At 35.9% G+C, this 25,321-nt stretch overlaps 2 protein-coding genes across 2 annotated transcripts; one reads left to right on the top strand and one right to left on the bottom strand.

Annotated features, from left to right (window-relative positions):
- Positions 1-9,825: 9,825 nt before the first annotated feature.
- LOC126891497 (uncharacterized) lies at positions 9,826-10,808 on the bottom strand. The gene is made up of 3 exons (XM_050660675.1): positions 10,438-10,808; positions 10,245-10,382; positions 9,826-10,189 (listed from the first exon to the last, which is right to left on the bottom strand). Exons 1-3 carry the CDS (start codon positions 10,806-10,808, stop codon positions 9,826-9,828), a joined length of 873 nt encoding a protein of 290 aa, XP_050516632.1.
- A 754-nt stretch (positions 10,809-11,562) lies between these two features.
- LOC126891496 (uncharacterized) lies at positions 11,563-12,420 on the top strand. The gene has a single exon (XM_050660673.1). It carries the CDS (start codon positions 11,563-11,565, stop codon positions 12,418-12,420), a length of 858 nt encoding a protein of 285 aa, XP_050516630.1.
- The last annotated feature ends 12,901 nt before the right edge of the window (positions 12,421-25,321 follow it).

Here is a 25,321-nt window from a genome sequence, read left to right as displayed (position 1 = left end):
TTCTAAGGTTGGGTCGTAATGAACTAATACTAGATCTGAAGCTAACATTTGTTTAATAGTGTCAAAAGCTAATTGACATTCTTCATCCCAGTGCCAAACTACATTTTGTTTTAAAAGTTTATATAAACAATGAACAATGTTTGGGAGATTTGGAATGAATCGATTATAATAATTTATACTTCCCAAAAACGATTTTAGCTGTGTCACATTCGTAGCTTGACTTTTATGCAAGCCCTTTTTATCAATTATAAATCCAAGATAAGATACTGATTCCGCGAAAAACGTACATTTTTCCTTTTTTACTGTAAGACCACATTCTTGTAAAATTGCTAAAACTTTACACAAATTCTTAGTGTGTTCTTCCCTATTCCTTCCTGTAATTAGAATATCATCTAAAAAAATAGATATACTTGGCATATTGAGAAATATTTGTTCCATAATACGTTGGAACTGGGATGGACCTGATACAACTCCTTACGGTAGACGATTAAATGCAAATAATCCCTTATGAGTACTAATACCCGTATATTTCCGAAAATCTGGATGAATCACAATATGCTGATAAGCTTGACTCAGGTCAATTTTAGAAAACTCTTGACACCCTGTAACTTAGCAAATAAATCATCGATCCGTGGTAACGGATATTTATCCGCTTCGATAAAAGGATTGATAGTTATTTTAAAATCACCACAATTCCTAACACCACCATCATTTTTTAAAATCGGTACTATGGGTGTTCCCCATTCCGAAAATTCAACTGCAGATATAATGCCCTCCTGGACCATTTTATCTAATTCCATCTCTACCTTGTTTCTTAAAGAAAAAGGAACTACTCTGGGTTTAAAAAATTTAGGTCTGGCATCTGGTTTAATATTAAATTTTAACTGAAATTTACTAAATGTGCCCAATTTGTCAGAAACTACAGTGGGAAAATCTTTCATTAACCACCCCATTATTTCAATACTTTTATCTGCTTCAATAAAATTTAGTTCCCTGAAACCCATATTATAACACCTAATAAAATTTCTACCTAGCAAGGCTGCAGTTTCTCGATGCATAACATAAAAATCCAAATTATTTGTTTATTTTGAAAAAGTTACTGGTAAGTTAATTTTGCCCTTAGGATGAACCTTGCCTCCCGAAAAATTAACTAACGATACATTAACTTGGGATAATGGTTGTGTATTAAAATATTTGTTATATATACTAAAAGGTAGGACCGAGACCGCGGCGCCCGAATCTAATTCAAATTTAAACATTTTACCTTTAATATTAATATCGATATAAATTGGCGGATCATTATTTGATGATATACATAATACATATGATTCAGTTCCTTCTTCCAATAAATTTAAAAATCTATTTCTACATACCCGTTTTAAGTGTCCTCGGATGTTACATAAATTGCAGATATAATCCTTATAGGGACATTCTGAAGGCGGATGTCTCTTAGCACACCTGAAACACTTTTGAACACTACGACTGAACTCATCACGATTAAAATCCGAACTATGTCTCTGCATCCCCGAAGTTGAAGGTCTAGTCTCCTTAAATCGCCGTTCTTGTTGATGTGCTCTGCCATCCCCACGCTGGCGCTGTGATACTTGCAATATTTCCTTACTGCAACTTCCACTCGTTATTTGACACACTTCTCTCTCTTCTAGTTCCATTTTACTCACACTTCTACTATCTACTTCGTTAATGCCAGTTATTGCTGCTTGTTCAATTTGTGCTGTTTCCATAGCTTTATTAAATGTGATATCTGACTTCAGTGCAAATAGCGTATTCTTTACTTTTCCATCATTATATTTTGAAATAAACATATCTGTTAATTTCGTTTCCAAACTATTTCCAAATTCACAAGTACCGGCTAGTTTTTTTAAACGTACACTCCAATCTTGTGCACTTTCACTTTTTGTTTTCGAAGCACCATAAAACTTTGCTCTTTCTACCCACACTAAACAAGTTTTGTTATAGTAGCTATTTAGGCTTTTTACAATGACATTAAATTCACGTTCTTCAGGTTTTTTAGGCACGGACAAGTCGGATAACAAGATATAAGCTTCTTCTGAAAGGCTATATAACAAAATAGCTCTTTTAATATTAACATCTGTAATTTCTCTAGCGATGAAATATTGTTCTAGTCTTTTTATAAACACATTCCATTCACAAATTCTGGGATTAAATTCCAAATTTAACGATAAATCTAATTTCCCGTCTTTTGACATTTTGTATTCACTTATACACACTTTAAAAACGTTTTTATCCCGTCGCCATGAAATATTTAGTACAAAAACACTTGGATAAACCCAAAACAAATCTTTATTTGACTACATATCAAATACAACTGGTTTATTCTTTTACCTGTAAACTACTAAAATATAATGCGATAATTAGCAATACATGAGCGTCGCGAGTGGGGATTATAATTACGTGGCCAATACATTACACCTACCGTTTTATTAATGGTGTCAGCTTTTTCTGTTTATATACTTCATCAGACTTAAAACTACAAAACAAAGAACTAACGAACAAACCATGACATTGGAACTTAATATAAAATGCAATTTACAATTTCCGTGGGAATAAGTCACAATTTAAGTTTGAAATTAAATTTATTTGATGTTTAAATTTTTAAAGACAAATCACATGCTATGATTTTTCTAACGGATATTCTTAAGTTAAATTTGATTTTATGTAATCGAATGAACTATCTTTCAATAAAATCGTCCCATGTCAATATGAATAAGTCAGATAAACTTAAATTATTAGAAGGATTTTGTACCAAGCAACAAAAACAATATTGATATAAAACATTAACAATCTTACCCAAATAACAGCACAAAAGTATATATTCGTGAATATTACCCCAGTATAACAACATACTGTGATATTACTTTATTCTTGGTGGGGAGTAATGGGTACTAATGAAATATTATTCAAAGTATGTACATAGAGAAAACACTGGCAGATCTCCTTTATTTCTTACTAAGCAAATAAAACTCTAGTGCCTAAATCCACTAAAAATTTCTTATAATACTTTTCTTTTCTAGATGTCTACTTTCATTTCATCTTTCTTGTTTATTGTCCAATTGTCACAATCATACGAAGCCACTGGTCAAATGCCTGTTTCATATACCTACATATTTGAATTACATCTGCCCTACATACATATTTGACTTTAATCTTATACCATTGTTCTGCTTCCTTTTCTTCTTATTGTGCTGTCTTCTGTTGGCAATCACTTCTTTAAACGGTTCTCTATCTTTTGCAATATGAAATATCTGTTCAACGCTGAGGTTAGTTCAATCTCTGATATTCCTCAGCTATGCTTCCTTTTAGAAGTATCTTTTCTATTTCTTCTTCCTTCTTCTATATTTATCAATTATTGTCACTCCCAAATACTTGTATTGAAATGCCAAATACTGGCATTTTCAATTCTGGACCTCGGAGGTAAACTACACTATGTCGACATGGTGTTATTTTAAATAAGTTCCTTTAATCCACTTATTTTGTTAGTTGGATTATACAAATTGGTAATATATTATCATTAAAATATGGTCGTATTGACTTTCAACCAATTATGGGATATATCAGATCTTTATTAACATCCTAAGTGCTCTAAACTTTGTTGCAAACACAGTTGCTCGAAATGACATAGTGTAGTTTACCTCAGAGGTCCAGAATTGTGTATGCCTTTGTTCCTGTTTTTAGTGTGACAAATTTATTCTATTTCATCTCTCCACACATTTCAATATAATATTTTGTTCTGGTTTCATTTAGACATGCATTTTCTTGCTTCACCTTTCAAGTTCCTAACCAACTTCAGTTTTTTCTTATTAAGACAACAATGTCATCTGCATAAATAGTATATTGCTGTTTACATGCATAATTAACTGTATAATTGGTAAGGAAAGGTTTGTCAAATAAACACTTATTTAAAAGGAGGGAAACTCATACTCATTTATTTTAAAATAAAATATAAAAATACATATTAAGAAATAAAATAAAAAGAATGTATCTAACATAATACAAGGATTCAATAATATATTCTCAGAATAAATAAACAAATTCCAGTTGAATGTAGAACAAGAGAAAGACACAAAATTACTTTCCAGTTTAGCTCTTGGATCTGCTAATGCACTTGGATCAAATATTAAGATGTCATAACTTGATAACTGTATTCTTGAATGCTGTGATGAAATTCAATATTAAAACTCCATTGGATTTTAGATATATAATTTTATCACGAATTTGTATACTTTCCGGGCGATTTTCTTCTTCATTACAATCAATAAACTCTAAAATTCTTCAACTTCTTCATACATTTTTTATTGTAATTAGAAAAACGAGAAAATATGGATTGGAAGTGGAACTGAATTGGAAAAATTAATATTCAATCAAGATTCAAACATAAACAAAGTTAGGTTAGAAACGCAGCCTTAAGGTAGGTATATCGACGACTTGAGACTCAGCTGTCATTAGTGTCATTTTTCAGCTCTTCAAGACCGCATTTGAGGTTGAGATCGGTTTATGAAACACAAATTTGTTCAAGATCGGTCTTGAGCATCGACGCTGACTTGAGTCTCGACTATGTATACAGGCCTTAAACGATTCGTTCGAAATCATCGCTCAAAATGATCGGTCGACAACGAGTGGTCTTCATCATACGTTCGACAACAACGGCGTTCTTCTTAACATCAATTTTGTATTTTGTTTGTAAATAAAATTTTAGTAAAATGAATGTGGAGGATTTGGTATTAGAAAATATGTTGAATGTTGCGAGGGAAGCGGAAATTTTAGTGAAAAACGGCCGTGAAAGACATTTCTAAGATAGATTTAGGTTAGATTAAAATATGGTCATATTGACTTTCAACCAATTATGGGATATATCAGATCTTTATTAACATCCTAAGTGCTCTAAACTTTGTTGCAAACACAGTTGCTCGAAATGACATAGTGTAGTTTACCTCAGAGGTCCAGAATTGTGTATGCCTTTGTTCCTGTTTTTAGTGTGACAAATTTATTCTATTTCATCTCTCCACACATTTCAATATAATATTTTGTTCTGGTTTCATTTAGACATGCATTTTCTTGCTTCACCTTTCAAGTTCCTAACCAACTTCAGTTTTTTCTTATTAAGACAACAATGTCATCTGCATAAATAGTATATTGCTATTTACATGCATAATTAACTTTATAATTGGTAAGGAAAGGTTTGTCAAATAAACACTTATTTAAAAGGAGGGAAACTCATACTCATTTATTTTAAAATAAAATATAAAAATACATATTGAGAAATAAAATAAAAAGAATGTATCTAACATAATACAAGGATTCAATAATATATTCTCAGAATAAATAAACAAATTCCAGTTGAATGTAGAACAAGAGAAAGACACACAATTACTTTCCAGTTTAGCTCTTGGATCTGCTAATACACTTAGATCAAATATTAAGATGTCATAACTTGATAACTGTATTCTTGAATGCTCTGATGCAATTCAATATTAAAACTCCATTGGATTTTAGATATATAATTTTATCACGAATTTTTATACTTTCCGGGCGATTTTCTTCAACACAATCAATAAACTCTAAAATTCTTCAACTTCTTCATAAATTTTTTATTGTAATTAGAAAAACGAAAAAATATGGATTGGAAGTGGAACTGAATTGGAAAAAATTCATATTCAATCAAGATTCAAACATAAACAAACAAAGTTAGGTTATAAACGCAGCCTTAAGGTAGGTATATCGACTACTTGAGACTCAGCTGTCATTAGTGTCATTTTTCGGCTCTTTAAGACCGCATTTGAGGTTGAGATCGGTTTATGAAACACAAATTTGTTCAAGGTCGGTCTTGAGCATCGACGCTGACTTGAGTCTCGACTATGAATACAGGCCTTAAACGATTCGTTCGAAATCATCTCTTAAAATGATCGGTCGACAACGAGTGGTCTTCATCATACGTTCGACAACAACGGCGTTCTTCTTAACATCAATTTTGTATTTTGTTTGTAAATAAAATTTTAGTAAAATGAATGTGGAGAATATGTTGAATGTTGAGGGAAGCGGAAATTTGAGTGGAAAACGGCCGTGAAAGACATTTCTACGATAGATTTAGGTTAGATCCATTTTAACATCTCTCAAAAAATAAGTTCATTCGGATGTTTCGTTTAAACAAAGAATTAGTGAGAAATCTAATACAGATGCTAGATCCTTTTCTAGCGCCTCCTAGGAGACCTCACGATTTGGACAAACAAACTAAGGTGAGTTGTAAAATAATACAAAATGTTAAAATCTAAATAAAATTGTGTTTTTAGGTACTGGTGGCATTGAAATTTTTTGCGTCGGGTAGCTACCAGCTGGAAATTGGTGCGAATGTATAGGTAGGGCTTAGCCAATCTTCTGTAAATCGGTGTATAGAGAAGGTTTCAGCTGCTCTCAATTCTGATGCGATTTTTAATCAGGCCCTGATATTCTAGTTACGGATCTCGTCCGATTGGCGCATGATGACGTAAGCAACAGAGTAAAGCATAATCCCGTATATGCGTCCGTAATACGAACGCGAATGATTTTTATAGTTTAGAGGAAAATTATTAAATTATTTCCTTTTATTTAAATAGATTTTCAGTTATTTGTAAAGTGTCCAGTCTCTTGATTATATTATCATCCGGAAAATAAAAATATTCATATATTCATAATAAAAATATTCATATAATCGATATCTAATAAAATTATTATATTTCGTTAATTGGCAAACATTGATTATTGGCCTGCACATTAGAAAATATTTAATCTTTACCAAGGGGAAGAGAAATCCCAGAAAGGATTGGGGAGGGTTAGAGGGGGGATGGGGAGGAGGTGGAGGGAATAAATTGGTAAATTCGTAGTTTTCTAAGTTTTTCGTCAATATTTCTAAAACTATGCGGGGTAGCATGAACAACCTTCTATACAAAAATGTTCTACATTAAAAACTGGTTCAGCCAAGGCACACTTGGGTAAATAATCTCTATAATGATAGTGAGTATAATCAAATATCGCGGCACCCCAGTGTGCCACGGCACACTGGTTGTGAACCTCTGTTCTATACAAAAATGTTCTACATAAACTTTAAAACAAAAAAGGTACTACACATAATTGTTATAAAATGTTACGGAGGGTGAAAAATGGATGTTTTCGAAACTTTTTATATGTCTTGGGCAATTTATATTATTACTGATGAAAGAAATTTTCTTTAGCAGGATTGTGTCTTGTAAATAAAATTTACTATTTCAGTGGCCGATGGTGTGTTAGTGATCAGCCCTTGAAGAAACGTCAACCTCACCATCTTCTCAAGGGGCGCTACTTTTTAAGGGAAAAGAGGCTTCCACAGGCCTAGGCCATATAAACCTGTAGTACGGAGAAATCCAGTCTGAAGTTTCTATGGACAATGTCGCATGCATTTTTTTCAACAGTAATTTCCAACAAAATAATTTTAAATACCCGAAATATTTCATGTAGCAGTTTTTATCATTTTCCTTTTACGTAATGTCAGGTTGTTTAGAGACTTGTTTAATTCTTTAATGCGGAAGTACATACGCGACCTAAAAAATAACTTCTTCGCTTTATTAGCACAGTCTACAGTAACACTTTTGGACATAAGGTTTTCACTAGTAATACCACTAGAGGTCAAATTATTTCCGGAAATTTTTTTGAGATCATGAATATTTTGAAAATTTCCCGAGTCGCAGACGAGGGAAATTTTCTAAAAATATTCATGATCAAAAAAAATTTCCAGATATTAATTTGACTTCGCGTGGTATTCGGTAAGAAAATTCCACACCAAATTTGCATTTGAAAATCCAAAGCTGCATGAACAGATTAATAGCGCGCCATAGCTTTGTCAGCAATTATTTAGGCTTTCAAATTCGTAATTTCTACTCATTGTAGTTGCATGGGAATAGCATTTCAAGATAGAAAATAGTATATTCTTCAATTTTACATAAGTTTTGAGTAACTACAAGTGATAGAAAATGAATCAAAACTAAATTATGTAAACAAATAAAAACCAATCTGTCAAAAATGTTCTGTTATTGTAAACGTCAAAAAATTTCCACTATAATTCGCTGTTGGGTACCCCACGAGCAAAAAATTTCCGATAAAATACCTCCGTTGCCATGGTGATCTGTCAAAATAACGTATTTTGATTGGTTCAAAATTACAGGTGTGGAATTTTCTAAATAATTTTTAGTTACAAAAATGGAATCACCATTTATGGAACGAAAAATTGTCTCCAGTTGCTCAATATGTGACAAGAAAGTGTCTGAAGGTTTACATAAACCACCCTCACTTAAATGATCAACCCATGTGTATGTTGAAAAATCTTCGGATTGAATACTGGAGTCCTTCAATTTATGGCAGATATAACCAGCCAAATTCTCCAAACCATCATACTCGAGGTCACTAATGTTTTGTTCATTCTGACTCTCATTAAAAATTTGCACATCCACAACTGTTTCGTTCTTAGAATCCAGCCTTTGGATCAATTGTCCAGAAATTGGTAAATCTGGGGTGTTGTCTATTTCCACGTTCGAAAATTCGGAATATTCACCTTTATTTTTCCCCATGATGTAGGAACGTAGGCGATACTTAAATTCCAATGAATTGGGATGATCATGCAAACCACCTTTGGCTCTTATAACACCAAACAAATTTTCTAAAACGTCTTGGTTCAGCCGTCTGGTTAAGATGAATTGTGCACCAAATCTTCTTTGTAGATCAGGTAACAAAATACCTAAAATTATTCTGGAATAAAATTTATTACGTAACAATCTCTATTTTTACCTTTTTGAAACGGAAGATTCCTGCCTTTTACCCTGAGATTTAATATTGTTTCGGACATTGTATTTATAATTTTATTTTGTTCTAAAATGTTCAAACCATAACCTCTATTGCGTATCCTTGAATCCTGAACAGGAACGCTAACATTTAAAATATCAAACCAATCATTGACCTGTAATATAATTACACATATATAGAAATTCGGAAAGTAATTATTGTATTTATTTTTTCGTAACTTACAAGTTTAAAAAATTCAGAACAATCTGACCAATTAACATCATTGGGAAGATGACCTAGAATTCCACATCTACTAATCGCTTTAGACATGGTATGTGAGAATAGTTTGGTAGCAAATTTTATTCTCTGTCTTTGTGCTCCAGTAACATTAAGGTGGTCTTTTGTCATTTTGTGAGTTATTTTCAAGTCCGAAGTGGCTGTAGCATCCAACACTTGCTCTACTATTTCTTTATTTATTTCCTTGCCGTTGATAATGAAACCTTGATCAACAAAATTGTTCCGAATCAGTTTTATCAGATGAGGAACATCAGCAAACACATAAACTTTTTCACCATTTTCAGGATTGTTAAAAAATGGTGTTGTGTAGTTAACCCCAAGTTCATTATGTAGACCTCTATTTCCACCACCCAGATCACAAGTCATAGCAACAACTTGAAATCCTAGAAAATATATTTGTATCTTTAGATACATTTATTATTGTTAACAAAGCTACTGTTATCGTTAGATACATTTATTATTATTAACAAAGCTACTGTTATTATTTGTAAATGTATTATATTATTTACCTGCACTTTCTACAAACTTTATTATCTCGAACAGAGTGTCAGCTGACATTTTTTTGTCGTAATCATAGAATATTGGCTGTTTCCATGATTTAAATAATCCAGTTATCATTACGACTTGTGCATATGAATATGGTTTTAAAATTTCATCTTCCACACGGTCGTAGATAAATTCCTTTTTTACTTTCATTTCGTCAAATTATAATGTGCACACTCGGTCCTTTTTATTAAAGTCGGAAGATTCTACAAATTTAAAAATATTTCGCAAATTGCCTGGTTGAATACGGATTTTTTTTAACCAACATCTTAAGGTAGAGACGGCCGGATAAGGACCTTTTTTTAACAAAAGTCTATATGCTCGAGGACCTGCGGCATACAGATCAATAGCGTTGGATACATCTGAGACAGTCCAGCGTATTCGTTTTTGGCTTTTTAACTTAGCAATATGATTTTTTGTGTATAATTTTTCGATTGCAGATAAAGTCATTTTCATTTCTCTAGTTTGGTTATCCAGTTTGCTTTGAAGATCATCAATATTCATACCGCTTAAATCCGTTTGTACACTAAAACAGTTCACCTTTTATGTACGAAACAAGAAATTTATGTATGTTTACTGACCTCTTACTAATTTCATGCACACCAAAACCTGGTTGATCAACAAACACATTAGACAAGCTTGTATTTACAGCACCAAGTTCTTCGGCCAACAACCTATCACCAGCATCTAAATCACTACTGCTACTTGCACCGGTTTCCCTAAATAATTTTAAACCATACATTACAATAAATAACTTTGTTTTTGATTACTTACCTTTGTAATAACTCGCTAACCAATGCTTTGTGAATTTTCTTGGTGATTCTTTCACTTCGATCTATAGAAGCTTTTTCTTTTTGTGAATGCGGTAAATGTTGACTTGGAATAGCATCATCTTTTAATCCACGATAACGCTTTGGCGTATAATTTAATAGTTTATGCTGTAAATTAACTTTATAGTCACTTTCCACGAAATCTTTAGAACACAAAACTGAATTTTTCACTATAAATTTGTCTTTCCTACCCGTTAAATGGATCCACTTCTTACACAATTCACTGTTCTTGGGAAAAGTGAAGAATTTCACTTCTGGGCAAGGATTTTTCTTAGATTGGTTGTCAGATCCACATCCAAAAACTGCACAACGCATGTTTAATGAAAATATTCACAACGTTACAAATAAATATCACAACGTTATACAGAATAAATTCAAAATATTTTAAGAAAACCACCGTAGACGTTGAAGACACGAAAGAATGCGATACTTAAGTTACATCAAGAATTCGAGATAACTCTGTTGCTGGCGTCATGACTCCGCCCACTATGCGCATTATCTTATCTTCAGTGTCTCTATATCGTGATTTTTAATGAACATGTAAATGCTCTTTTTGAGAGTTCAGCGTCAGACGCTGAACAGTGCAGACGCGTACGGAGCTGTAGTACCGAGGAGAAGCCGAAGTAGTGGGGACGACTCGACCTTGCTGATCTTTTCAGATCACCGTGAGTAAGACACGGTAAGCGGGAAGAGAAATCCACGCGCTTAGGCAAATACCGAGAGGCAAAAGCGACATCTTTGGATGTGATTAACCGAGGGAATTTCATCTTTCATTGAGTTCTCTGGGAGGTCACAATCCAGGACTAGCCAGTGAAGAAGCGAGCGGGCCTTGTGCCTGTCGGGAGCTATCTGTGCCTCCGTAGGAAGGACAATGTAAGGTGTGGAAATTTTGAATTTCACATCGGACAGACCCGGACACCTGGGCCTGATAGCTGAGAAAACGCAAGTGGAACCCTCCCTAGCGCAAGTTAGGGCGTGAACAGCCGCGTAGGTCCCTGGGACGGCACCCAGAAATTGGATGAACAGCGGTTCATCCAACCGCAAAAAACAGAGTCTTCCAAGTAAGAAAATGTTGTCTTTAGAAAGCACTGAGCTTTCACCGAGCAATTCCGCTCATAATGTTGAAAAACCCACCTTACCCGAATCCCTCTCGAAGTCAGAGCATGAGTCGTCTGACGACAATGCTTCTGGCGACGAGTCCGCCCCTAGAGCCTCTTCCCCCAAGTCGGAGATGGAGGAAGAGTACTCTAGTTCTGAAGATGAGTCTATGATCGACGATAAGTTCTCCGAAGAAGAAATCAAAGAGATTTATAAAGATCTGCCCCAGGTTACTGAAACCCCTCAGGTTTCTGAAATAACAAGCCAAACCCGCGATTCCGAAACCCCTCAGGTTTCCAACCCCACGGAGTTCGACAAAGCGAACGCATACTCCCGGCGCATCGAGGAAAAGCAGTCCAACAAAAGACCGCGCAACCCCTCAAGCCCCACCCAAGAACAGCTGAAAAAAGCTAAAGACGTTGATGGCATGCAGCAAACAATAGAGGAATTGTTTGCTAAATTGCAAGAGAATGAGGTTGAAAGACGTCAGGATCAGGCAAGGCATAGCCAACAAATCGCTGAGCTAATGGATGAGCTGAAAAAGCTTAGGACCATGCTCGAGCAGAAAGATCAAGAAAATCGGGAACTAGTCGCACAGCTGGTGAAACTAACCGATAGATCTAATCCCACCCCAACCCCCTCAGAGCCAGAATCTGAACCCAACCTAGAAGTGGCAGAAATGGACACGGAAGAGGTTGTGGACTCAGGCAGTGAAAGCACCTATCGTTTTCCAAAATACAGGAAAAAGAAAGGTGCATGCAAAAAACCTATTCAAGAACCAGAACACGGCAAAAGCAGTGTTAAAGACGCCCAACCTGAGGCAACCTGAGAGGATAAATGAGTCTACCCTAGCAAAATCTGACCTCAACTTAGAAGTGGCAATGATGGACACTGAAGTAGTTGAGGACTCAGGAGACGAAAATGCCTACCAATTCCCTAATTACAGGAAACGGAAAGGCAGAAAAGCCACAAACAAACGCGAATGCAATGACGACACCCAACCTGAGGCAGACAATGCTGAAAAGGTTAAAGAGCCGAAAAAGCGAAAAGCAAATCCTACTACTACTGATAATAATGGAACATCTCATCCTGCTGCGGTAGTAAACAAGCCCACTGGCGTTGGAGAAATCCAAATGGCCATAATTCAAGAGAGACAAGAAAAAGAAATAACAGATCGCTTAAGTCAACGTAGCACAAAAAAACAAAAATCAGCAGAGGTAGCCAACAAGGCTACGACCAGTCAAGCAGTGGTAGCAACTACGACCAAAAAACCACCAGCGATCATACTAAAGTCTGTAGGCGAAAGCCAAAGGATTTTAGCAACAGCGGCAAGCAAAGGCATAGGCTCCGTGAATAAATTCGCGAAGTCTGGAAGGTCGATAGTAATACAGACCAATGAAAGAGAAGGTTACCTTGGAATGCTCAAAGTCCTTGAAAACCACAGACCCAAAGTGGATTTCATAGCATATCCAATCGACGTAGAAACAAACAGGGCCAAGAGAAAAATAATTAGAGGGCTAAACACAGGCTTAAACCTAAGAGCGTTAGGTCAGGAAATACTAAAAGCCGGTGTTGAAGTTCGAGGACTGGAAAGAATGATTTCCAGGAAACCGGACAAGAAAGAACTACCACTTTACATCGTCACCATCGATGAAAAGGACGAAGAAAAAATGGCCAAAATAAGTAACCTCTCCTTCATGAAGGTCACCATCGAGGATGAATTTCGCACAAAAAAAGAAGTGCTGCAATGCTACAATTGCCAGAACTTCTACCACGGCTCAAGGTCTTGTCATTGCAGTTCGCGGTGTGTAAAGTGTGGAGAGGGCCACAAAACAGAAGACTGCACGAAAGATCGTGAGTCACCAGCAAAATGCGCAAACTGTGGGGAAGCGCACACAGCTAGCTACAGGGGATGCAAAAGAGCACCCCAAAACAGACCAAAGGTCCCAACACTCCCAAAAAGCAGACGTGCACCAAGTGCACCTGTTAAACCCAACATTAGCTATGCTGCAGCCACACAAGCCAAAGCTCCAACCACCAGAGCGCCCACAAGCGCCCCACAAAACCCCAATCAACAAGAACTTGTTAGCGTGATTAACGCCGCTATGGCAAATTTCGCTAACATGTTCCAAACTATGACTGTTGCCCTCGATGCGCTCAAACTCTCCAACACCCAGTAATGTTGAACAACCAGTTGGACGAACTTAAAATTGGGTCATGGAACTCGGGCGGGCTACGCTCGAAAATTAACACTTTAGACGAGTTTTCCAACAGACTCGATATAGATGTCATGGCACTGCAGGAAACCAAACTCACCGAGAGAGTGAAAACCAAGTTCCCGGGCTATGACATCTATAGAAATGACAGGACAGGGAGATCCGGTGGCACGGCCATTATGGTGAAAAAAGGAATTGAACACCATCAAGTTCCAACACCAGATGGCCTGGTCACCATGGAGGCTACCCTGGTGCGGATCAATGCGGCTAACCATACACTGAAAATTGCTTCGGTGTATGTGAGGCCGCTTGATCCAGTACTGGGAGAGGATCTCGATCTCATCCTGGACTCAGACGAGCCCACTGTGATTATCGGTGACTTAAACGCGAGGTCGCCCAACTGGTTCGACAGACTAACAAACTGCAATGGCAGACGGCTCTGTGACTATCTCGAAAACAAGCATAACACTATTGTAACTGGACCCACAGACCCAACATGCTTCCAGGGAGATAACATCCCAACACACTTAGACATTGCAATTCTTCACCATGTGGGACTACAACACGAGATAATAACGGCAAACGAAGGAGACTCCACGCATAACGTAATAGTTATGACACTTGGGGCAATAGATTTGAACCAAGTAGAACCACGTAAAAAGAAGATAATAAATTGGCAAAACTTCAGAAGAGAGATGAGTGAGAACATAGGGGATATACCCACAATAAATAACATAAATGAATTGGACGAAAGCATAATAAAACTAGAACAGACAATACAAAATGCAATGGAAGTTAGCACCAGAACCGAAAGCATAGCTACACAAAGAGGAAGATTCAGAGAAATATCTATTGAATTAAAAGAACTAATAAAAGAGAAGAACAGAAGAAGAAGAAGAGCACAACGAACTCGAAACAGAGAAGATAAAAGAATTGCAAATGAACTAGACAGGGAGGTCAAAAAACAGTTACAAGAGCACCGAAGCGAATGCTGGGACCAATATATCCAAAGCCTAAATCCAAATAAATCTGCATTCTGGAAAGTATCAGCAGTACTTAGAAACGATAGAAAACCGATTCCACCTCTACACGGAGAAACAGGAATCGTATATACAGACGAGGACAAAGCAGAGGCCATGAAAGATACACTAGAAACGAATTGTAAGAAAAATTTCCATCAAAGGGAAGATCTAGACTTCACCACAGAGGTCGAAAATAGTGCAAGAAGAATAAGAAGGAGAAAAGGCAGAATAGGCCTTGAACACACCACCCCAGAAGAAATAAGAAATATAATCAAATGGGCTAAGGCGAAAAAAGCACCAGGACCAGACAACATCACAAATAGGGCAATTAAAAACTTACCGACCAAATTAATAGTGTACATCACAAATATCATCAACGCAGTACTGAGACTAAGATACTTTCCAGATAGATGGAAAGAAGCCCACGTAATAATGATTGGAAAACCGGGGAAAAACGGGAGCTTTCCTCAAAACTACAGGCCAATAAGCCTGCTATCATCGATAAGCAAAATAGCTGAAAGAGTAATACTCAAAAGACTCCAAGAGGAAACCGAAAGGCTAGGAATACTCCCCGAAGCGCAATTCGGATTTAGATCAGAACATTCTTGCGAACTCCAAGTACTAAGACTGACAGAGTACATCACGAAAGGCTTCAACGAGAAAATGTACACAGCAGCTGCATTTCTCGACGTCAGTAAGGCATTTGACAGAGTCTGGCATGAGGGGCTAATCCACAAAATGAATGATTATGGGTACAGCGGGGCGATGACATGTCTTCTGGCTTCATACTTAGCCAACAGGAGGTTCAGAGTTCGGATAGGGGACACCCTGTCCGAAGTCGGAACCCCTGAGGCGGGTGTGCCGCAGGGAGCCGTGCTGTCACCTTATCTGTACACCATATACACGGCAGACACGCCTAAAAGTAACAGAACGATACTAAGCCTATACGCAGACGATACTGCTATAGCAGCAAGCAGCAGAGACCCAGACCTGGCAGCAAGACATGTACAAGGAGAACTAAACCGATTATCACGATGGTGCATAAAATGGAAGATTGCGCTAAATCCAGACAAAACTCAGGCCGTCATGTTTCGTAAAAGATGGGGAACACCCAACACAGAACTAAGCATGGACAATAACCAAATAGAATGGGAAAATGAAGCCAAATACTTAGGCGTAACGCTAGACAGAAAACTAACATTCACACAACACATAAAGCAAACAGTAAACAAAGCCAAAGTACTAAGGAAACAACTAGCCCCAATAATTGGGAGGAAAAGTAAATTAAATATAAAGACAAAACTGAGAACAGCCAATAGCATAATCCTGCCCACCCTAACATACGCATCAGCAGCTTGGGGACATACGTGTAAGTCCAACAGGAAAAAATTACAAATCAGTCAAAATCACATGATTAGAGAAGCCCTAAACGTGCCCAGATATGTACCACTGCGGTACATATACCGGGACACAGATCAGAGAAAGATCCTAAGGACCATGGATGAAAAAGCGTATGACATCTTCACGAACGCAAGAAACCACCCCAGTAGGTGGCTGAGGGAATTAACGGATTATGACGAAAACGTCAGAACGAAGCATAGACGGCCTAAACAGCAATTACAGGGATACAGGCAGGTCCCAGCAGAAGAACATGATGTGTGAGATAGTTACAGAGTAGTCTAACCCCAACGCGCGATAAAGGTAGAAAAAAAAAAAAAAAAAAAAAAAAAAAAAAAAAAAAAAAAAAAAAAAAAAAGATCATGCTCTGGGGCCCAATCGATGTTAGATGATTGGACGCCAGATCGTGCTCACCAAAAAAATACATAAAATATACTAACCCACAAAAAAATATATAAAACTAACAAAAGACCCTTTATTGTCGCAACCATGTTAATACGAAGTATACTTTGAAGATTAGTGAACACTGACCGTACCCACTCGGCTCATACTCAACATTAAGGGTACAAGGGACCCCTCAGGTCACCTTGTACAAGCCACTTAGGCTTCAGGCCCTTAAGGCAGGTCGAATGAGAGACCTAACCATCGCGAAACTCTGAGCATCGAGACCATGGGCGTCGGCCATGGGCTCGGTGGCCAGACTCATTCGGGTGCCCAGCTGCCGAGGAGAACAAAATTTATTTTGCCAAATCGGCAGCTGGGTGACCGAGCTCACTACACGGTTTCCCCGCGGAGTGACATCAATCTAGGTTGATGTCCCTCCGCGAGGAAACACACTCTTAGGGACTTCAGTCCAAATTCATGTCAATACCAAAGTAGAATCAGTAATGTAAATAGGGAGAAAAGCTACACAGCTACCCCTACAGTGAGGTGGCCTAACCACAACCATGCTAAAGCGAAGGGTGCTTCTTTTTCCCAAATCACCCGACGCAAAGATCATAGCCTCCCCGCGTATGTCACACGTTGGGGAGGGGTGGAGGAAAAACCTGGGGGTCAGATAGGTACCGATCCAAAATGACTCGCTCTTTTGGGGCGTGACCGGTCTGATTTTCGGACATGTGGGTCCCGCTGATTAGCAGCGGTACACACATGTTCCTAGGGGGTGGGATGATCGGCGAGTGTGAGTGAGAGTGTAAATGCTCCTTCATCAATAAGAGACTGTGAAATCATACGAGAAAAGTAAGTTGGGGAAAGTGAGGCCAAATGGCTCAAACATCTTTTTAGGCTACACATAACAAAAAACGAAATATTTAAGCACAGTTGAATTAGGCAACAATTTGCGTATAATAGAACATATTTCTTTGAAAAAATTTTATTTAAGTATAGAGTTAAAAGTAAAATAACATTATTTTTAAAAAGCTCTAAAGGGACCATTTTACATCATGGTTAGGGTAAAATGAACCCATCCATGAGGTAAAATGGCCCCTATAGTTCTTTTGTAAAGGAAACGTAATTTCTACATTTTTATTTACAAAAATCGGAAATGTACAATTTCTTATTTCCAGTTACACCCGCACACAATAAATGACCCCATTTATTACACAAACTGCACTTGATCCAAACCTCCTTCTCCTGCGATTTACTGAATAATTCCGAGCAAAATATATAGGCAACGTCATCTTTATAATCATCAAATCTCTTATTTTCTTTGTTTTTTCCAAACACCTTTTTGCTTACAGCTTTTCTAGCTGATAGTGAAGTTGGCTTGGGTGTTTTTTGTTTTGCTTTCATCAAAAAATAATTTGGTGTGGAGGTGAAAACAGTCAATCCTTGCGAAGGCCTTGAACTCCTTGTCTGAGGAGGTGCCTGAGGTAGTGGATATACAGGGTGTCCCAAAAAGATTGGTCATAAATTATACCAAAGATTCTGGGGACAAAAATTTGTTGATTGAGCCTAACTTACCTTAGTACAAATGTGCACATAAAAAAAGTTATAGCCCTTTGAAGTTACAAAATGAAAATCAATTTTGTTCAACATTTCGAAAACTGTTAGAGATTTTTTATTGAAAATAGACGTGTGGCATTCTTATGGCAGGAACATATTAACAAAAAATTAAAGTAAAATTTGTGCACCCCATAAAAATTGTATGGTGGTTTTGTTCCCTTAAACCCCCCGAAACTCTTGTATATGTTCATATTAAATTATTGTTAAAGTATTATTAGTTAAACACAGTGTTTCTAAAACTTTTTTGCCTCTTAGTACTTTCTCGAAAAGCCAGTTTTTATCGAAATATTTTGAATATTTGTCAAATCCACCACCTATTTGTATATGGTTAAGTACGATTAATTATAGAGACCTGGTAATAATATGAAAAATCTATAATTTACATTTTTATAATATGAAAATATACTAAGAGGCAAAAAAGTTTTAAAAACACTGTGTTTAACTAATGGTACCGTAATAAAAGTTTAATTGGAACGTACACAAACATTTGGGGGGTTTAAAGGAACGAAACCCCCATACAATTTTTATGTAAACATATTAAAAAGAAGCCGCATCTCGAAAAAACTGGTTTATCGAAAAAAGACTAAGAGGCAAATAAGTTTTAAAAATATTGTATCTTACTATTGGTACCACAATAATAATTTAATTGTATCGTACACAAAATTTTGGGAGGGGTTTAAGGGAACAAAACCCCATAAAATTTTTATGGGCTGCACAAATTTCACTATAATTTTTTGATAATATGCTCCTGCGATAAGAATGCCACATGCTTATTTTCAAAAAAAATCTCTAATAGTTTTCGAAATATTGGAAAAAATTGATTTTCAGTTTGTAACTTTAAAGGGCTATAACTTTTTTTATGTGCACATTTGTACTAAAGTAAGTTAGGTTCAATCAACATATTTTTGACCCCAGAATCTATGGTATAATTTATGACCAATCTTTTCGGGACACCCTGTATATCATATGGAGTTACAAAGTATCGTCCAGCGATGATGGAATTTCATTTTGTTTTGAAGTGCTAATTTCGGAAATTGGGATTGAATTACCAACTACGGAGCTTGTAACGTCAACTTTATGATTTGAAGCAACAACTTCCTCATTTGAAGCTGCAGTGACTATAGTTTCATTGTCTGATAATTCCTCCGGATTGTTTCCAAAAAAGCTGACCTCATCCGAAGATTGTCCACTAGCTTCCCATTCCTCTGAATCGTCTGATGAAGATATATTACGAATTTTTCTTTTCCCTATAGATAAAGCCCTTACAAGAGAAGAAGTATCTCTTTGTGGAGAAGGTGTTCTATGTTCGCGGATAGGATCAACGGTTTCATTTTCCACTAGAGGTCGATCAGTCGTATACGATGGATTAAATTTCCAGTCTGGGAATATGTTCGGATAAAAAGGATAAATGCCTGTTTTCTCGAATCCACTGAGTCCGTTGTTAAGTGTGGCAGCTCGTCGGTACAATTTTCCAAACAAGCTAGCTATGTTATACAGAGCTACGACCTTTCCAGGGTTTGCCTTAAGCCATAAAATAATTTCCTCATTAAAATACGTCATTAGATGTGAAAATACTGCTACATCCAATGGCTGCATCTCGTGCATGCAATGTGGAGGAAACGACAGCATTATAATGCCATTTTCTCTGCAGTATTCTATAGCTTTGACAGATTTGTGGCTTGAATGACCATCAAGCAATAATATAACCCTATTTTCAACCGAGCACTGTGTATGCTATTGGAAATGCTTTAAAAACAGAATGAAGGTGTCAGATTTCATGTATCCAGATTCATTGAAAAGAGAAAGTGTTCCAAGTGGGGCACCTTGAAATAATAATTCATTCCTTCGTTTGCGTGGGAATATTATTGCTGGTGGGATGAATTGACCTGCAGCATTTACACAGAGAACAACGGTGACATTTTGTCCTCTTTCATCGCTTGTTAGGAAACCAACCTGTTTCCGTCCTTTATGTGCTAAAATTTTGGGTAACTTGCCAGGGACCGTTTAAATGCCAGACTCATCCATATTATATATCCTCATAGGGTTTATGTTATTTTTATTTTGTATTTCATCTAAAAGAGAAAAAACTTAGCGACTGCCTCTTTATTAAAGCCTCTCGCCCTGGCAGCTGAGGTAGCCTCAGGAGTTCTAAAAGAAATCTCTGGGTGTCTCTTTAGAAAATCTCTAAACCAAGCCGTTCCAGCTGACTTTTTGTTTTTAGAAAACCTGTGTTTAATACCATTCCTCTCCGCAAGGGAGTACGCCATTTCACAAATGTTTTTCTTCGTCATGCCAAATAGTCGGTCTTCCATCTCTAAAACATACTCCTTTAAGGAAGTCTCCAATTTTTCGGGCAATGTTGTAGTGAATCGACCAAGTATTTTCGAATAACCTGTTGCCTAAAAGAAAGTAACGATAATTTTCTGACATCTCCTTTATAAATAAACTAGTCTACTTTTAGTTAACTTACCAATACATTTTGATTTTTGGCCCTTCTTTTTAAAGTACTTAAAGGCAGATTATAAAGCCTAGCAGCTCTTTTAAAAGGCATACCGTTAGAAATATTTTCCAAGGAAAGTTTCATTGAATTTGAATCCCATTGCCGTCTTGTCGTCTTCCGAACATAAGTTCTAACCATTATTTCTGTAGAGATAATATAACTACATTTGTTTGTTATAAAAATATTTCTGTATAACTCAAAACTTTATTTGATAGGCTAAGCAAGGGTAAAATGGTCCCCGGGGACATTTTGCCTCAACATAGAGGGACCATTTTACCTCAAAATCTGCTCAAATATAAAAACTAATTTACATGAGTGACTTCTGATAATTAGAGAAATTGTAACATCTGATATAAACAGAAAGAATACCTTTTTAAACTCCATTAAAAAAAAATTCTACTTACTTTAATTAAAACGCCTAAAAACACAATTTTTGCGAGCACGAAATTAACAATATCACGTGTGTTTTTATAGGTTATATTAAAACTAGCCTAATATGCTTCGCACATCTTCACAGCTTCGTACATAGGTGGCACTAGTAGTACTGAATATAATAAAGAAAGTTAAACGATGGTTTCATGAAAATTGTGAGAAATATGTTGGGGGACCATTTTATCCGACTTTCCCCTACCTATTGTAAATTTCTGTAACTTAAGTTTTTGGCTTGAAACCTATTATCTTATTTTCAGTTTCAACCAGAAGTTTGGGTTTCCCGGAGTTATTGATTGTACTCATGTAGCTATTGTACCACCTTCAAGAGGAAATGAAGAGCATTTATATGTGAACAGGAAAGATCACTCAATAAATGTTCAATTGGTAATTTTACATTCTTTCATAAATTGATTGATATTGTAAATAAGTTATTTTTAGTTATGTGATAGTAATTATGGGATAATGAATGTATGTAAATGCATTTATTTGGAATCAATCCAATTATCAAATTGTATTAAGAAATCTTTTTTTAAGAACAGGAAGATCATTTTTCCTATTAGGTAAGGATTTATTTATAATATACAGGATATTTCCATTTTCATTTTCGAAATTTCAGGAATCAATAATAGTTTGTTTACAATTGATGCAAGTTCTTCAGGAATACAAAATCAAATGAACATTAAAAAATGCCAGTATCTCAGAACTAAATCATTTTTGTAAAAAAAATATTCTTGACAAACTTCAAACTCACATTTTTTAATACATTATTTTTTAATAATATATCCATTCTTGAATCATGGGGAATTAAAATGAAAATAGAGTGTTCCGAATTTAGGGATCATACTTTAGTAGCAATCAAAAATCTTTTTTCATCATAGAGAAAGCTGGTAAAATATTGCCTCCTAATTTTAGAGGTATATTTTATTCCTAATTTTAATATATATATATATATATATATATATATATATATATATTTTAAGGTGACTCAGGATACCAATTGAGACCTTTTCTGATGATTCCATTTGATGGAAACCCAATCCCAGGAACCCCTCAATTTGAATACAATAGACGTCTGACGTATACCCGCTGTCTAAATGAGAGGTGTAATGGGTTGTTGAAGATGCGTTTCAGATGTTTACTCAAACACAGAGTACTACATTACTCTCCTGAAAAACGCGGACAGATAATAAATGCATGTGTCGTGCTCCATAATTTATGTGTGCAAAATAATATGCCTCAACCAGATCCAGAAATAGGAGATGAACTAATAGATCTTGGCATATATGCTAATATTGATAATGGAAATCAAGCACGAGCAGGTATGGCACGAATTGACCCTGAATTAGTAGAAGGGCGTGGAATAAGGAATGTTATAATGAATCATTTTTACAATTAAAAAAAAATCAATTGAAAATTTATTGACTTTTATTAATTGAATGCTATGCTGGAACAAGATTGTAATCCTCAATTGTTTCATAGGTGGGTTTTCCATGGAACAACGTTCTATATGAGCAAAATAATGTACTGCTGACTGGGGAATATTATGAGACTTTATGTATCCTACGGTCTATCATGCTACCTTCTTAAAGATTCCTTTTTTCAAAAATTTGTTGACAAAATCTGATTTAGCGTTTACAACGTTGTTCCAGCATAGAGTTCAATTATCAAAATCTTTTTCCATTTTCTTAATGTAATCTACAGAAAAGAAGACTATATACCTGGAAGTCACCAGCTGATCAAAAAGAGAATTGTATGATACTAAATTGACTATGTATTAATTAGACAAAGATACAGGAATGCAATTATATCTGCAAAAACCTATCCAAATGCCGACATAGGATCAGATCACAAACCAGTAGTAACCGAAAGTTAGGCTCAAAACAAAAATAATAAAACGAAGAACAACAAATGCAACAATTGATCCAAGTCAATTAAAAAATTCACCAATAAGACAACACCTGACAGATAAAATCAATAACAGATCAATGAATGTTAAGAACAAATTTTGCAAAATACTGAGACGGATAAAAAAATGGTTATTAATAAAGACAGAAATAGATTAAAGTCAAAAAGAAATTGTAGCGCCAACCGGATACAAAAAGAAACAATGGACGAGGGAGGAAATTTTATATTTGATGGAAGAAAGACATAACATAAAAACGATAATCAGATGTACAAAAAAGTAGATAAATAAAACACAGAATTAAGCAGGTGAAAGAACAATGGTTCAAATAAAAATGTGCAGAAATAGAAGAATACCGTAAAAGACATGATAGTTTTAACACACATACAAAAATTAAAGAATTAACTCACAACAATAGAACAAGAAAAGACATAATATACAATACTTACATAATATACCAATGGGAAACTAGTGTTGAATACCAACAACAAATTAAAGAGATGGACAGAATACATCAATGAACTCTTCAAAGACAGTAGAACAGAGCAGATGGAAATAGAAGTAGAAGAGGATATGGTTTTAAAGCTATTAAAAGAGAAAATTGAAATGGCAAAGCAGTAGGTCAAGGCCAAATTACAGTAGAAATCTTAAAATGCATAAATGATGAAACCTTAGACATTATAGTAGACTTATTTAACACAGTGTACAAACAGGACACATACCGAAACAATGGTCACTCTCTACCTTTTCTGCTATCCCAAATAATACAAATATTAAAGATTGCAGTGAATACAGAACAATATCATTAATAAGTCACATTCTCAAATTATTTGTGAAATAATACAAGTTCCAATAAAAAAAACTGGAACAAGGAATAGATGATAGTCAGTTAGGGAGCGTTCAAGTATTACGTAACGTGATTTTTGACCCCCTGCCCCTCTACGTAACGCACTGTACTAGCATCTGCCATAAACAAAGTCAGAATAGTCATGTTAATTGCCAACATTCCGAACGAACAATGCTCATGAAGAAGAAGACTGATAATACAGGGAAAGATAAGAGGAGGAAGGAGTATAGGAAGAAGGAGAGTGTCCTAGTCTAGTTGAAGAATTTAAGGGATTGGTTTAAATGCAGTTCTATAGAACTCTTCAGAGCAGCAGTACACAGAGTAAAGATAGTGATGATGATGTCCAACAAGAACCAACAGAAGAAAAATATTACTATCATCATCATCATGGCATCTACACTCCTAGCGGAGTGATTGCCGCTCTCTTTGGGCTCTTCCGATTCGTTTGTCGTGGTGAATCAATCCGCATGAACATTTTCGTTTTACAATTGGTTGTGTGACTTGGCATCTTATACAATTTTCCTCCATTCGTTCCTGTTTTTACTTCTGGTTACCCATTCTCTGACTCCCATCTTCTTAAGGTCCTCCACTATCTGGTTCTCCCATCTAGTTTTGGGTCTTTCGTGGTCTGCCTGATACAGGTTTCCATTTGGAAATTTTCTTGATAACGGCTTCTGGATTCCTCCTTTCTATATGTCCCATCCATCTGAGTCTCTGTGCCTTGATAAACCTGACGATGTCTTCTCCTTTCAGAAGTTCTCTTACTTCGTGGTTCATGAGTTTTCTAAATTTATTATTACCTAAGTTTAGTGGTCCTGCTATTCTACGAATTATTTTCCTTTCTAGGATCCTCAATCTTTCTTCCTCTTTCTGTGTCAGACACATTACTTCAGCACCACATGTGATTACTGGTCTAATTGCTGCTTTGTAAATTTTCAGTTTTGTATTCTGAGTAAGCTTCTTATCTTTGAGGAAGTTACTGTATTTCCAGTAGGTTCTGTTTCCTGCCTGGATTCTTTCATTAATTTCGATACTTCTATCATTAGTTCCATTAACTGAGACTCCCAAGATATTTAAAATGTTCTACCTTTTCAAATTCATATTCACCAATATTTAAGCTTATTATATTAACTGGGTTTTTTCTTGAGCATATTAGGTATTTTGTTTTGTTTTGATTTGTTTCTAAACCCCTTTTGGATGCTTCTTATATATTGCTATACAAATGTAATATATTTCAATATTTATTATTGAATGTGACAAATAAGTTTTTATTTACATATAATATTGCTGATTACTATTATCAGCAAGCTGAGATATACCACCATCATTCTGACAGGGGCATTTGTATGCTTGTGCAATTGTCACCAGTGCAGTGTGTGCAATAATAAGTGTGATTTGAAGTGTAGGT

The sequence above is a fragment of the Diabrotica virgifera genome, chromosome 9 (genome assembly GCF_917563875.1).
Source record: "Diabrotica virgifera virgifera chromosome 9, PGI_DIABVI_V3a".
NCBI classification, from domain to species: Eukaryota; Metazoa; Arthropoda; class Insecta; order Coleoptera; family Chrysomelidae; genus Diabrotica; species Diabrotica virgifera.
This window is presented reverse-complemented; position numbering and strand designations above follow the sequence as displayed.

Coding starts and splice junctions, on each gene's coding strand:
- LOC126891497 (XM_050660675.1), bottom strand. CDS start 10,808: ATGCGTTGTGCAGTTTTTGGATGTGGATCTGACAACCAATCTAAGAAA. Junction 10,383..10,437: donor GTTAGCGAGTTATTACAAAG/GTAAGTAATCAA, acceptor AAAATTATTTAG/GGAAACCGGTGCAAGTAGCA. Junction 10,190..10,244: donor GTGCATGAAATTAGTAAGAG/GTCAGTAAACAT, acceptor GAACTGTTTTAG/TGTACAAACGGATTTAAGCG.
- LOC126891496 (XM_050660673.1), top strand. CDS start 11,563: ATGTTGTCTTTAGAAAGCACTGAGCTTTCACCGAGCAATTCCGCTCAT.